The sequence below is a fragment of the Furipterus horrens genome, unplaced genomic scaffold (genome assembly GCF_987537825.1).
Source record: "Furipterus horrens unplaced genomic scaffold, mFurHor1.1.pri manual_scaffold_15, whole genome shotgun sequence".
Classification (NCBI taxonomy): Eukaryota; Metazoa; Chordata; class Mammalia; order Chiroptera; family Furipteridae; genus Furipterus; species Furipterus horrens.
The window spans coordinates 9796168-9811594 of record NW_028327185.1 but is presented as its reverse complement, the minus strand read 5'-3'; the positions used below and the strand labels follow the sequence as shown (position 1 = coordinate 9811594).

The 15427-nt window shown below is 46.6% G+C and overlaps 2 protein-coding genes across 4 annotated transcripts in view; one reads left to right on the top strand and one right to left on the bottom strand.

The window, feature by feature from the left end:
- CNIH3 (cornichon family AMPA receptor auxiliary protein 3) overlaps positions 1 to 9463 on the bottom strand; it is a 153665-nt gene extending 144202 nt beyond the window's left edge. The window contains exons 1-2 of one of the 2 annotated variants that reach the window (XM_090263530.1): positions 9341 to 9463; positions 7380 to 7442 (exon numbers count right to left, since the gene is read on the bottom strand). In XM_090263530.1, coding sequence (XP_090119656.1) covers positions 7380 to 7442; positions 9341 to 9400 — 123 coding nt within the window. In that variant the 5' untranslated portion in view covers positions 9401 to 9463. Of the gene's footprint in view, positions 1 to 7379; positions 7456 to 9333 lie in introns of both variants that reach the window. The other variant, XM_090263528.1, reaches the window with a different exon arrangement.
- Positions 9464 to 9733: 270 nt separating this feature from the next.
- WDR26 (WD repeat domain 26) overlaps positions 9734 to 15427 on the top strand; it is a 37372-nt gene continuing 31678 nt past the window's right edge. Inside the window, exons 1-3 of one of the 2 annotated variants that reach the window (XM_090263188.1) lie at positions 9734 to 10485; positions 12287 to 12386; positions 12487 to 12591. In XM_090263188.1, the coding sequence (XP_090119314.1) occupies positions 10076 to 10485; positions 12287 to 12386; positions 12487 to 12591 (615 nt within the window). In that variant the 5' untranslated portion in view covers positions 9734 to 10075. The remainder of the gene's footprint in view (positions 10486 to 12286; positions 12387 to 12486; positions 12592 to 15427) is intronic. The other variant, XM_090263187.1, reaches the window with a different exon arrangement.

The following is a 15427-nucleotide window of genomic DNA, read 5'->3' as shown; positions in this document are numbered from 1 at the left end:
AAAAACAAATCAATGCAATAGTTCTTCAGTCTGTAAATCTGATCGAAAGATCAAATTCTGATCACCTTACCTATGTTTCTCTTCTCTTGACCTTAACTGCTCATTGAGACCCCGGCCCCCTCTAAAGCAGCCGCCACACCAACCCCAAGAGATTTCTCACAGTCTGCAAGGGGTATCCCATAGGTCCTCAAAAGCAACTACACAGATGGCTATCTGGCCGGATGCCCTGCAGGTCTCCCCAGTTTCTTTCTTTTCTCCTACTCTAGCCCCCGTTTGCTGCTACCACCTAGGAGGCTACAGAAAGTTAAGAACATGGGCTCTGGTGCTGGCCAGCTTGGGTTTGAATCCTGGGCGTGCCATTTGTAGGCTGTGTGTCCTGGGGCAAGTTATCTAGCCTCTCTGTGCCTTCGTTTTCACCCTAGTTAAATAAAAATATTATCTAACCTACCTCATGGGGTAGCTGTGATTACTAAATAAGGTAATATTTACCAAGTACTTAGAAAAGCATCTAGCACACGGCAAGCACTCAATAAATGTTCGCTATGATTCCTACTACCATGGCCCCTGGGGGCACTGGGGAAGACTGTAGTCCAAAGGGAGAGTCTAAATCTCATCCTTTAAAAGAATGAAGGATCAGCTGTAGTGTTCAATTGCGTGTAAGTGGAAAGCAAGTATAAACTGTAAAACCATGCTAAACTCAAGACTAAAGGGGAGTTCTAATATGAACTTTTCATTTATCTTTGGTGATGAAGTACCTGTCAATAGTCTTAACATTAGGGCAGAGAGAAGAAAATAAAATTTTAAAACATAATACCATTTACATTAGCATCAAAAACACCCAATGGATATAGATTTAATCTAAGAAGAAGAAGAAAAAAAAAAAAAGATGCGCAAGACCTGCCCTGAAAAAACCAACAAATCTTACCAAGAAAAATTAAAGAAGACCTATATAAATGGAGAAATATGCCACATTCCTAGACACTAGATTCACTGCTATAAAGCTACTTGTGCTCCCCCAAAGCTACAGATTTTATTCAATCCCAGTCAAAATCTCAGCACTTGTTTTGTGGAAATTGACAAGATGATTCTGTTTTTTCGATAAAATGCAAAGGGACAAGAATAGCCAAGGTGATCTTGAAGAAGAAAAACAGAACTGAAAGATTTACCCTCCCAGATGGCAAAACTTATAAAATGACAGCAACTAAGCCAGCGTGGTATCAGCGCAAAGTTTTGCCAGTTGAAGCAAAAAGAAGCACAAATGGCACGAAGACTTTAGGAGCAGCTTCCCACATGGCCAGTCCTCTGATTTCCGATAACGACACCACTGCCTGTGTTTTCAAAGTGGTCCTGGGTTATCTGGATAGCCCCGCGGAAAACCAAATGCCCCTCAGCCCCTCTCTCGCAACTGCCACAAAACTAAATTCTGGAAGGATCGTAGACATCATTTGGAAAGGCAAAACCTTGAAGCTTCCAGAGGCTAACTAAGGAGCATATCTTCATGCCCTTGAGGACAGGGAATGACTTCTAAAGTAGGCCACAAAAAGCACAAAGCATAAAGGGAACAATTGATGAAGTGGATTTCATTAAGAACTTCTGCTCATCAAGACACCATTAAGAGAGGGAAAGCAAACCACACAGAGGGAGAAGACATTTGCAGTCCATCTAGCCAACACAGGACTTATACCCGGAGTGTAGGATGATGTCCACAGATCGATTAGAAAAAGGAAACACAATTTTAAAGGGGCGGGGGGGCGGGGCAAGAGACTTGAAAAGGCACTTCATTAAAAAGAATATCCAAATGGCCCCCAAAATGTATTTGGAAAAGGCTCAGCATTGTTAGTCATCAGAGAAATGCCAATTGAAACAACAATAAGGTACCGCTGGGGTCCTGGTAATACTCTAGTTCATGACAGGGAAGGAGGCTTCACGGGAGAAGATGTGCCGTGCCATACAGTTCAGGATGCGTACGCGCCTCTCCATGTAGTGTACTTTAATAACAGTGTTTCCTAAAAAAGAGAGTTTAGAAATACATCGACCAAATGTAACGTGCGGACCGTGTTTGGATCTTGCTTCACACAAGCCAACTGTTAAAAGAAATTGTGAGACAGTGAGGGGAATTGGAACACTAACTGCATATTTGATTATAATTAAGGGATTATTAGATTTTTAGGTATCACAATGCTATTGTGGAAATATTTTCAAAGACGCCTTATCTCGCCCTGATTGGTGTGGCTCAGCGAGTTGGGCATGTCCCGCAAACCCAAAGGTCGCTGGCCTGACCCCCTAGCACATCGATGTTTCTCTCCCTCTTTTTCTTACTCCTTCTCCCTCTCTCTAAAAATAAATAAATAAAATCTTTTTTTTAAAGACATCTTCTCTTCTAGAGCTACATACTGAAGTATAAATATGTATTATAAATAAATATCTTGAATTTGTTTAAAAACAATCAGAAGTGGAAGGATGGACAAAACAAGAATAGATCAATTGATGGCTACTGTAGCTGGATGATGGGCACCTGGGAACCGTGGTACTGTTCTCTCTACCTCTGTGTATGTTTACATTTTTAAGAAAAGATTCTAGTTACTTACTTTTAGGGAGAGGGGAAGGGAGAGAGAAAGAGAGGAAGAGAAACATCGATGTGCGAGAGATAATATCGGTCAGTTGCCCCTGGCATGCCCCTAACTGGGGACCTGGCCTGCAACCCAGGCACGTGTCCTGACTGGGAATCAAACCAGCAACCTTTAGGTTCACCAGCCGACACTCAATCCACTGAGCCACACCAGCCAGGGCACCTCTGTGTTTGTTTAGAATGTTGCATAATAAAACCTTTATGAAACCACAGCAACTCCCAGGTTTTGTGTTTTTTGGCTATTTACGACTCCTCTCTTCCACCCTTCCCCAACTAATCAAACAATATTATGTAGTGATGGTGGAAACCATAAACTTTGAACCCACAGGCTACAGGGGCCTCAGGAAGTCATCTTGGCTGTTCCTCCCTTATGAAGCTGAGGACCTGAAACAGAGGACCGGACCACACATGCACACTGACCGGCACAGGAGGCAAAGTGTGCTCCTCTCAGCAGTGAAAAGAGAAACATTTCCCTGGGACCTGGATAAGGCAGAGTAATCGTTTACCCATATTCTTTGGGGTACATGCCAATGTGAGGTGTCGAAGCAGCTTGGTTGCCCTCCCTAAAAGAGCAGACTCTTAACAGAAGCTCCTGTGGCCTCCCTGGACCAACCCTTCTTGCTTCTCCCTACCTAGCATTGTCCCAGTTATCTGTGACCCCCTTTGCCAGCTCCCACCAGAACCATCAGGTATGGATTCCCGGATAAACCAAGTCCTCCTCCTTCTTATTCCAGGTCCTGCACTAGTGCAGGCTTGCACCGCTGAGAAACCCTCACAAGACAGATACAAGGGGTTGTAAAAATAACCAGGCTGGGGCCTCCCGACTTGCTACGTCACCCCGGAAGCCCTCCAGGTCCAGAGCTTTCCTAGCTCACAGAGAAGGAAAAGGCCATCATTCCGCCTGGCCCTCAGTCACTGTTTCAGGATGTAACCTGTATAATCTCCAGGTCACATCTAGCTTAGTGCGCTGTCCCTTTTAGGCAAAAGCCTGCATTTCAGTAAGGACTTCTTGGAGAAGGGAACTGTCTCTTCGATAAGGAGCTTTCAGGCCCTCCCTGTGGTAGCTTTGACTGTCCCTCCTGGGCTCACTTATCTGCTGCTAATTAGGCTGATGAAATGGTGAGGGCTTCAAAGGTGAGGCCCAAGGTTTCATAGACACAAAGAGGGCGAAGTTCAAAACGTAATTTATAGATTTGCTTCCCTTCCTTCTTTTGACCCCTAGCAATTTAAACCGTGGGTACTTTTCAGACAAATACTAGGCATCTCTGAAAAGCAGTGGAGTGGAGAGGTGAGCATGTGGCTCTCCCACGCGCCAGCTGTGGGACCCCCAAGTCTTCTGTGCCTCAGTTTATCGCCTGTGAAGTGGGGGGAGGAAAAGCATGTACCGCATTAGGTTGATGAGAAAGTAAAATAGTACAATATATGTAAAGGACTTCCAACAGTGCCTGGTTAACATTAGCTCATAGTGTTATTTTATTGCTACCAAAGGCCTGCCGGGAACACGCGCCGTCACCAAAAGGATAAGAATGGAAAGGGTGCACACTTGGAAACAGGATGAGAACAGTGCTGTTGAAATACTGTGGTCGAAGCTTACGACCACATCTATTTCTATCCATTTCCATCGTATTTGTCAATAATTTAGAGATAGAGACAAAGATACGCTGAGATAAGGGTCAGAGGTAGAGGAGGAAACTGGACATCCTTCTATTTCAGAAACGCATACAGAGGCGCTGCTCGTGTGTGAGCAGAGAAACCCCGCGAGCATTAAAGGAAACGGCAAGTCTCTCAAACTCTGCAGGTCCCGGCTCAGCCGAGCACAGCTCTGCGGGCCACAAAAAGACGCTAAGCTGCTGTTCTGTTCTTTTGCTGTTAATAACTGGCACTCACAAAATTGCGGCCACTGTAATGTTTCATATTTGCGTATACATTTGGTATTATTTAGTAAAGAGCACAATTTTAGAATAAAAATAATTAACTGGAAAAGTCCAGAGATCCTTTCAACGTTTTTTTTTTTTTTTTTTTTTTTTAACTTTAGGAATAATGACCTACTATACTCTTTCACATTTTTAATTTTTGAAAGTCCAGCCACTAGGCCATTTCTTCTATATGGGCTGTGCATACGTCTTCAGAAAACTTACTTTCTCAGAATAATTAGCATGTGCTTGTGGTTAACAATCACAGTTGTATTTTACCCTTATTATTAATGGTTATCACCACACCAGGAACATGAACAGCATATATAACTGAGAATAAGGAAGACTGCCCAAAGGGCCTGTTGTCTGCTGTGCTGGGACTCCAGGGGCTATTAATTATTTATCTACTTTTCAAAGTTAATAAATAGGAATGTCTTTTGCCCTTTATTCCCCAGATGAATTTAACCAAATGAGATGGGGGTGTGTATCTGTGGAGTTAGCCATCTGGGAACACAGGAGGTGCAGGTAATGGAAAGGAGATTTTTTTTAAGACAAATATATTTAATGCCTATTAAATATGTACATCACTGCTTTATCTGGCATGTTCTTATTATGATTAAATTCCATGAATATTTTGATGGCTTTAGAAAGTACTTTAAAAAAAATGAGTACTTTAAAAATATAACATTTATTAAAACAAAAAAGAAAAATTCAAATAACACATCACACACACAAAAAAAAACTTACATAGTTAGAAAATGCAAACACTGAAGAAGAGGGTCTGATGGAAAAATAAGAACCTCCCCCTCACCACCCTATCCTTCCAGCCACAGGTAAAGCACCGTTCATGCTTTTCTATCCCACGAGGGGAAAAAATGTATCATATATATTCATTTATTTACCAAAATGAATCAGATCATACATGTTCTGTTGCACGCATTTTTCCTTAATAACACGTCTTGATACTATTTCCATATCAGCACCGTGACTACCACGTCTTTTGCTCTGACACACAATTCTTCAGTGAGTATCATCTGTGGTCACACAGCTTAGTGTCAACATGTGTTTGGGTTTTGTTGTATCAGTGTGACCTACCACAGAAGTCAGTGCAGCAAATACAAGCTACTCCAAGCAGTCTATCCCAGCTGTGTGGGGAGAAAAGAACCTTCTAGTTTCCTTGGTTTATTTGAGTTCTTTCAGAAAATTTCCTGAGACACTGTGTGGGTCTCAGGAAGAGCTTGAGGGGGCTCCTGAGAAAAGGACCCGTCTCAGATAGGTGACTCTTTCCACTGGTTCACTTCGGGGTGCAAAGGCTCACATGACAACACAGGAGTCCTGTCTTTGCACTCAGATCCACCTGCTGGCCACCCCCGCCCCACCTCCAGAGGGTACTGAGTGTTCACGGCATGACAGGAATGCCTGGAGAAGTGGGGACAAAAGCAAGTGCTCGAGAGTCACGCATGGAACAGCAGGCAAAGTGGCCAGATGACCATGGCCTTCGCTCTATGACGCAGCTATTGGGAACTCCCCGATCATGGGAGACCAATATTCAGAGGTGTCTGCCTAGAGGTGCACAGGAACTCGGCAGAGTGGCAGAACGGGGTCAAAAAGTGACGACTGAGTTCACAGCTCAGAAATATTAATAACAATAAACCATCTCATACCTTTGCACTCAGTGGCCTCAAATTCTTTTCTAAATGATGAATGATTTAAATTATATTTCTAAACCTTTCAATGTACTATTTTTCCAAATATCTGTTATCTCGGCTGACTCACACATCAATTCTATGAGGCAAGCAGGCCATGTCACTCACTGTCTCCACTTCAAAGATGAAATGACTGTGGAGCAGCAAAGTTAAATGACCTGCCCAAGGCCAATCGGCTGGCCAAGTGTTCCAACTCCAAGAACTGGGCTCTTTCCTGACTTTTCCCAAGCCCACCCAAGTCCAACAAGGCCAGCAGCCAATTTTAGAACTCCAAACAAAGGAAAGCTAAGAACGAAGCTAGAGAAGTAAATATAAATATATCCCTCCCCACAGATACCTGAAATCCTAAAAACTACCTCTTCCTAACAGAACTTCAATAAAGTGAATAAAATTAATGTTGCTAAGTACCAGGTTGAGATACCAGACTTAAACCTTGACGGAAGACTAACAGTCTCTACTAGGTTTAGAGACAGCTGTGAAAACTTGGTTGCATGTTTCCTTATAGACATCAGACTATCTCAGCTTTTTTACAAATCTAGAAGCTCTTAAGGCATTGCCTTGGACAGTACTAGTGGGTTGTCACTTAGACACCTGTCACCTATTTCTTGAGTTTCTGTCAGTCAGGACTGTCCTAGATGAGTGTTTTTCAATCGTTTTTTTTTAAATGGCCTAAATATACATTCCACTTCTTTGTTTTTAAAGATTTTATTTTTATTTATTTTTAGAGAGAGGGGAAGGGAGTGAGAAAGAGAGGGAGAGAAACATCAATGTGTTGCCTGTCACATGCCCCCAACTGGGGACCTGGCCCATGACCCAGGCATGAACCCTGACTGGGAATTGAACCAGTGACCCTTCAGTTTGCAGGCTGGTGCTCAATCCCCACCAGCCAGGGCTACATTCCATTTCTTTTTCCTCAAAGATAACTTCAACCTTTTCCTCTAAATCCATCCCAGTCTCTTCCAGGAGGTGGATGGAAAGGGGAAGGTAAATCAAGGGGACAAGGGCCTAGAATACGCTCCTCTCTGGTGATTTGAGGAAAGGGTCTTAACAAGTTTCAAAAAAAGAGGAAGAAGAAAAAGAAAACATCACAAGCAGCCTTCAACACTGGAGGCCTATGCAAAGGATACTCACGATAAGGGCTAGGAGGCTGGAGGTCAGGAAAGGCTCCCTGAGGAGGTCCCAAGTGAGCAGAGTCTTGAAGGAGTGACTGCAATCAGAAGGGTGGAGAGATGGGGGCAGGGTGTGACCAGAGAGCACACGGACCCCATACATTCAGACTTCTAGTAAGATCAGTCTTGCTCACAGAAAACTCAGAGAAGCTGGGCTGTCCACGTGGAGATTAGACAACAATTTCGTCCAGTTTCTTTTTCCCTTTTACCCTTGCACAGTACTTTGCTTAATGAAGTGTGAGCCTTATCTGTAGCGACCACTGACTGTCTCCTTGATGAAAGCTGCAACTTAATTCAGAAGCTGGTCCTCCACATTAAGAATACAAAAGTAAATGGAGAAGCCAAGAACTTATATGCATGACCCACGGGCATGAACTAAGTGGGGCGATTGCTAGAGAGTAGGGAGGTACTGGGCAGAGGGAGGCACAGGTGAAAAGATATTGGGACACCTGTAACAACATAATCACTAAAATATACTTCCAAAAATTTTTTTAATTTGAAAATTTTTAAAAATTAAAAAAAAACAAAAGCTTGTCCTATATCCTGCTATGGGCCCAATAAATGATTATAAACGCCAAAATTAAATTTTGTATAAACAATAACAATTAATAATAAGTTTGTCTAAAGTTAATATACAAACAGGATCTCTGAAGGTGTTAACTAATTAAAGTCAGGCTCTGCTGGATACAGCGACCCTACCCCATGGGCACTCGGGTCTGTCCCAGGTGAATGAGAACCTCGACTGTGGCACCTTGCGGTTACAGGGCCACCTGCCAGGGTTTTTAAGAAGAGCTCAAAACGACAAAGCTGAATCTCTGTGAGATCCTGCCCTGGTTTCCTGTCCCTCCTTCCCGTCTGAAAATCCACTGAGCTCCGATTCTTGACTAATTTCTCATTAGCGTCATTTTTTATTCTTCTTCCATGAAAACGGGCCGTCTTCCAGGGCCTCCAAGTTCCTCTTGAGTTATCGACACCATAAGATTCAGGGACCTAGGATGTGTTGCTGGAGACTCTAGCTTTTCGACAGGGAAACTACATGAGACGTTTTGGTGTTTTTGCAATTTCTGAGAAAATGTTTGCACATGTCAGGTGTATATCCTACCAACCACACACATGTAAGGAACTGTTTGGGGTCACGACTCGGCGCAGTTTCACGTCCACAGGAACAGAGAAGTCACGGTGACTCAGAAGCCTGACACCTCGCCTAGAAACTCCAGCCTGGATGTCGAGGGGAGGCTGCGTCCTCCGCGGGAAGCGTGTCGGCGGGCAGCTGCCCGCTCTGCGCTGCTGCTGCCCGCGCTGGGCGGGGACTCCGCAGGCAGCCGGCCGTGGGGCCGGGGTCGCGCCGAGAGCGACGGTCGCCCCGGCGCCGTCCCTCCCGCCTCCCTCCGCACACCCGCAGTCTGTCTGCGACGCGGGTCCCCGCCAGGTGCTGCTCTTACAGGTCCTCGCTGCTTCCGGGGTAGCGCGCAGGTGCTGCTGGGCGCCTGTCAAACTGGGGGTTCGGGGTGGGGCGTCCCGGTCACCACGGGGCGAACGGACAGGGCCTGCCCTCCCCGGGCGCCCTGCAGGGGTGGCAAAGCCTCGCCACCTGCTCGACCCCCACCCGCACCCGGGGATGGAGAGCGCGCCGTCCCTCCGCGCGGCTGACACTTGCAGGTCACCCGGGGTCCTCACGCACGCACTCGCGCCCACGAACGCGGCCCGTCGGCGCGCCGCCGGCCTCCGAGGGCGGGCGCACACTTACTCCTGGACGAGGCGGCCCCGCCAGGCGCCGGGAGCGGCCGGGCCCCGCTCCCCGTCGGGTCGGGTCGGGGTCGGGTCGGGCCCCGCGGGCCCGCGGGCATCCCGCCCCTCTCGGGCCGGCCGGCCCCCCGCGCACGTGCCGGGTGACAGGCCCCCTATAGGTTCCATACCTGCCACCGGAAGTGAGTGAGGAGGGCAGTATAGGCATTTCCTGTGACGCGAGCGCCTGGACTCCATTAGGCAGCAGCTGGGGGAAGAATCAACACACCAGGGAGCGGAGCGGAGCGGACCCGAGCGCAGAGGCGGCAGCTGCCTCCGCTGCCGCCCGTCGCCGCCGCCGCCGCCACCGCCGGGGCTCAGCCGAGCGGCGGGCCCCGCGCCCCCGCAGCCGCCCCGCCGCGACCCCCGGGCCGCGCACCCGAGCTGCCTTCGGGAGGGGGGGGGGAAAGGGCCCGGATCCTCCTTCTCCCCCTCCTCCTCTCCCTCCTCCGCCCCTCCTCTCCCCCCGACCCTGACCCCCGCCCCGGCCCCCCTCACCCCGACCCCCGCCCCGGCCCCCGCCTCCCCTCCCCCTCCTCGCCCCCCCGGCTTCCCACCACGGCCTCTCTCGGCGAGGAAACTCTGGCCTCCGCTTCCTCCTCCTCCGACTCGGACACCGGCGGAGCCTCCCCGCCCCCGCGGAAGAAACCCCGAGCCTCGGCGGCGGAGGGAGCAGGAGAGCCCGGGGCTTCGGCAGGCAGAGCGGGCCTCTCCCCTCCGTCCTCGTCGTCCTCGTCCTCGTCGTCCTCGTCGTCCACCTCCTCCTCCTCCTCCGTGGTGGTAGTGGTGGGACTCCCCCCGGCTGCTGCCCCTCCCGCCGCCGCCGCCGTCCCCCACCGAGGTAGCGGCCACAGCTTGGTCAGCGGCGGCATCATGCAGGCCAACGGGGCAGGAGGAGGAGGAGGAGGTGGCGGCGGCGGCGGCGGCGGAGGGGGCGGCGGGGGCCAGGGACAGACCCAGGAACTCGCCTGCCTGTCGGCCCAGAACGGGGAGTCGTCCCCCTCGTCGTCGTCGGCCGCGGGGGACCTGGCCCACGCCAACGGGCTCCTGCCTTCCGCCCCCTCCGCCGCCAGCAACAATAGCAACAGCCTGAATGTCAATAACGGGGTCCCCAGCGGGGCCGCCGCCGCCACCGTCGCCGCCGCCGCCGCCACCACGGCCGCCGCCTCTTCCTTGGCCACCCCGGACCTGGGCAGCAGCCTCAAGAAGAAGAAACGGCTCTCGCAGTCGGACGAGGACGTCATTAGGCTAATAGGACAGCACTTGAATGGCTTAGGGCTCAAGTAAGTGTCCTTTCCAGGCCGCTGCTGGGGACCGACCGGGGGACCGCGGCTGCGGGGGAGGGGGCTGCGGGAGGAAGGCTGCTGGGCCCGGGGGGCCGGGACGCGGGGAGCCGCAGCTCCGGCAGGCCCGCTGGCCGGCCCGGAGGAAATAAGGGACGATCAATCAGTCTGATCGATTGGGAGACGGGACAGGCGGGTCGCGGTTTGGGGAAGGGGCGGTAGAAACCAAAAGGTGCCCCCCCCCCCACGCACCTTCCGAGCCTAATTGTCTGTCAATAAAGACAGGCCGACGGTGTCCCTGTGTGCGTTGGGGGAGGGGTGGGTTAGAGCTGGTGGAAATAATGAACCTTGGAGGATTTGTTTTTCAAGTGTATCTCAGAGGCATCTTTGTGGGACACCTCCCCACCCCCAGCCGGGACAGACAGCCCAGGCAAACCACCAGTCGGGAAGGACAGTCACCTACAAGTGTTGGTGGGAACGAGGGGCTGGGGTCGCTGGGAAGGAGGCTGCTGGGGAAGTGGGCTGGGGATGATGAGGTCAGGCCCCGCGCCGAGGTCCTGCAGAGGCCTTTCCGTGGGTGCCCGAGGCCTGCCCCTAACTCGCTGCAATCCCGACTCGGCACCGTGAAAAGGCACATCTGATCTGGTGAATCATTTGTTTTCCGATACAGTTTAGGCGGCCTTGTGTACCCAAAATAGGGGGAAGGCAGCCGGCGAGCCGGGCCCCCAACCACCGTGTTGTGTACACACAAAGAAAAACTCGAGGGGTGGAGGGAGGCTTGGGGGTGCTGTGGGGAAGCAGAACCAGAATCGGCCCACGGGGAAGACGGGCAACGGCCGGCCCCCTGGGCTCGCTAGCCCGCGCCCTGGCTGGGGCCTTACAGACCCGTTCTGGGGAGGGGGGAAGAGCGCTTTCAAAAAGTGGCCCAAGTATTTTGACTCCCAGGCAGATGATGGATTGCACCGTTTAGCCGAAAAACAAATAGGGCCCGAGTAAGAAAGCCTTGAAACATAAACAGAGACGTCAGGCTGATAAAGGAAGGTTCTTGGGTATCAACATATCTGGTGGAAGAAACGGCGTTTGATGAGCCTCTCGCGCTCGCAGAGAGAAATATAGGAAGATTTCACCTTTTCTTACCGGAAGGAAAAAGAGTGAGGATGGAAACAGGTTTTTGTAAATGCTAACCGGGTATTGCTGAGAGGAGAAGCAAGCTGACAGCAGCAGGAGGAAGTAACTCGTGACTCTTTGGAACCTCCACCATAGTAAATTTGCTATTTTTAGTAGAGAGAGAAAGGGAAGGGTTTTTGATGCTGGATTTGTTTTAATTTTAAAGACTGACCTACTAGAATTTCTATGCAAACATAATATCTGGAGGGGAGGCACTTCCCTAGCACTGGTCACCTCTGTCGCCTTGCCCGGAGCTGACAGTTTTTTTTACCTTTCCAGATGGAGCAGGGATACTATGTAGGTCCTGGTTTTTCCACTTAGATAACCAGTCGGTTACAAAACGTTTCTAGAAATTTTATACTTCATTTAAACTCGAGGCATGAAATGGCAAAAGTCGGAAGAACTTACTTTGATTCGAGTTTCAGGAAGGATTTTAAAAACTTGACAAATGAAGGTGGCAGTTTAAAAATCAAGTTGGTTCAGCCAAGCACATGAAAGCTATTTCTTCTTTTTTTTTTTTTCCTTCATGAGATTAGCTTAAAAACTTTTGCAACTGTTTTCATAGACTTAGTGTATTTGGAAGAGTGAACCCTGAAGTTGGCCAGGTCTTTTTCACACTGTATCTCTCCTGCAGCCAGACTGTTGATCTCCTCATGCAAGAGTCAGGATGTCGTTTAGAACATCCTTCTGCCACCAAATTCCGAAATCATGTCATGGAAGGAGACTGGGATAAGGTAAAGTAGGGCCTCTAGAGCTGTGTGACCGCTGCTAAAATTCTATATGTGACGCGCATGTGGTGACATTTCTGTTTTTCTCTTATACCGATTTTTGCAGGCAGAAAATGACCTGAATGAACTAAAGCCTTTAGTGCATTCTCCTCATGCTATTGTGGTAAGAGGCGCGCTTGAAATCTCTCAAACGTTGTTGGGAATAATTGTGGTAAATACACTTTTGTTCTTAGTTTCACGTTTATGCTTATGTTCGTAGGCTGTTGATAACTTAAGGCTTCTGCCTCTTCTAAAAGATAAGGCCTAAAAAGAATTGAACTTCGTATAATTAAATTTGTCAGCGAGGATGAGTGTTGATGATGTTTTAAAGTTTGAGTTCTGTATTTTTAAAATCATGTTTTATAAGTGTGTCCCTTGAACCTGGTTTATAAATTAAGCTTCTAGAAAATTGAAAGATCATGCCTTAGTGGTATTCATAGGAGTTTTATACTTCTCAAGGATAAGTTACACTTACATTACTTAAACTACTGAATGCACTGCTAAAGAATGGGTGTGTGTATAATCTGTATAGCCTGAAGTAGCTGATACTTTAATTTTTTTTAATCTTTGGGAAATTATAGTTCATTCAAACCAGCTCCATTGGTGTGCTCAAGCCTTCCGTTCTTGCATTCCAGTTGTGTGAACTGACAGTGTCAGAGTCTGTGTCATGTTTGTGACAGGTGGAGGGTTGTATATAACTCTGACCATTGGGCTCTGCCTACTGGCCTTATTTCCCCAACAAGATCAATTTAGTAGTTTACCTGTTAGCCTCTTTCATAAACCTTAATGAGTCTTTTATACTGACAGGCTTTAATTCTTCAGTAGATGTTGGTGAGAGAGAGGAGGGGATAAGTTATTTGCATAAGTGCTTGTGATTGGAAACCCTGGCGAATCAGCTGCTAGCCTCTGCCTATTGGCTTTTTAACTTCTGGCTGATTGATTTGTTGTCAAAAGCAGTTTCCTGTCTGATGTGGGGTGGTGGTGGTGAACAGATAGTGAAGCAGGGAAACCAGCTATTTAAATATTAGTAATGAGATTTACCTTTGATTTTTTTTTTTTTAATTGGGTCAAGCATTAATCTTTCTGCCTTTTGTCTATAAACCTGATAGAGTCTCCTGTTTTTGTTTTTTGGGTCTTAAAAAATCTTAATTGCACAAGAGTTTTCAAATTCTTAATGTAATTTTATACAATAATATAATCCTAGAGAATGACCTTCAGGTTAATTAAAGGTACAGATAAATAATGAACAGATATGGGTTCATTTAAATTGATGATCTTTGTATTACCTCTTTTAGTACATATTTAAAATACTAAAATTTTTAACTTACTGAATCAGATGACTGATAACTAATGAATTCATGGAATAATCAATTCCATGGTAAATTTTAAAAATGAAAACACAGAAGTTAAAATAAATAAACATCTGTATTCAAAAGGATTACAAATTTTCTAGTGGCTAAATTTTCCTTAGTATGTTCGGATCTTTAAAAAGAGAAACACCTACATATATCGTAACTGGCCAGTTTTTCATTAATCGTTAGCTCTGACAGAATGGAAGGTGACCCCAAAATAAAATAAAGGCACGTCAGTGGCCAGAATAGGGGTCGGACAGGGTAGCACTGCTTGTGTGACTGTAAAGGACTTGCCCGTGGACTGTTTTAAAATAAGGGTGTGATTTCTTGGAGGACTGTTTTCCTTTTTTAAGCTTTACCCAAATTATATCTCTCATTGAGTGGTAAAATGTGCATGGGCTCACTTCCTATTTTTTTATGGTCTTATAGTAATTTGAGACTTCTGTATTGGATTTAGATTATGATTATATCTCATTAGAAACCTTCATTAGAAGCAACATGTAAACGGAAAAAGGTAGTTGTAGATAATAAGGAGAAATCCTTTCTTTTTACAGCCTGTTCAGTCTATAGAACATTCTAGGATCTAATAAAAGATGAAGATTAAATCTCTGGCTGAGCCTCACACCATCAAACTGTTTAGGTATTTATACAAAGAAAGGGGTTCCAGTTTTATCTCACTTTAAGCATTGATGAATCAATCGCTTTTAAAGATTCAGTTCAGCGTTTTTTCACCTTTCTAATTACGTTTAGATTTACTCCTCTCCCCGCCTCCACCTCCAGAAGATAATCTGATGTAAGCATAAATTTGTAATAATACAAGTAATAGAAGACAAGTATTTGGGTTTTTTTTAAAAAACATAATTATTTTGACTACATACCCAGATATATTTGATGACTTAGTCTAGACTAAAATTGTATTTTATTTTTAAACCTGAATGTTTTTATTGACCTAACCCACTCTCCATTCTTCCCCATTTGCCTGCTCTTTCCCACCCCTCCACCCCCATAGTTTTAAATGGTTTCCAGTTAACTGATATTGGAAATAGAATTTGCTCTGGATTTTCTGGAAGCTGGGCTTATGAACCAACATTTTTTAGTTTGGGTTCAAATGTGCTTAGCCGTGTTTGAGGAATTGGGGTGTGTATTTGAGGTCAAAAACACAGAAAACTTTTGTATGTCTAAAAATATTAGATTCTTTATTTTTCAGTGTAATACAGATATACTTAACAAAAGCGTGCAAATATTAATGTACAAAAACAACTAGTATATTTTAAAGTTAAATAGGGAGGAGTTTTAAGAGCCATGGTTTAAATATAATTCATTTCCCCTTTCCTCTGAGTCATTTAGTTGATATAAGTTTGTTATAACCATATTCCAGAGTTAGTCAGAACCACTACTGAGTTGGCTAAGAGGCTGTCCTGGATAAACAGACTTCCTGTGTATCGTTACTTCTGAGTTCTTTTGCTCGTTGAGTTAAATGTAATTATATGGGAGGAGAGGACAAAGCAATGCGAATATTGGGTAGGATTGGGGAGCAACAGCCAGATTTACCATGTGAAACTGTCTTTTAAGCTCTCCTAGTCACTTTTCTCTTCCAAGTATCTATTGGTAGGAAAAGAAAAGAAACACTGCTGGGCCCAAAGATGCTACAAAATT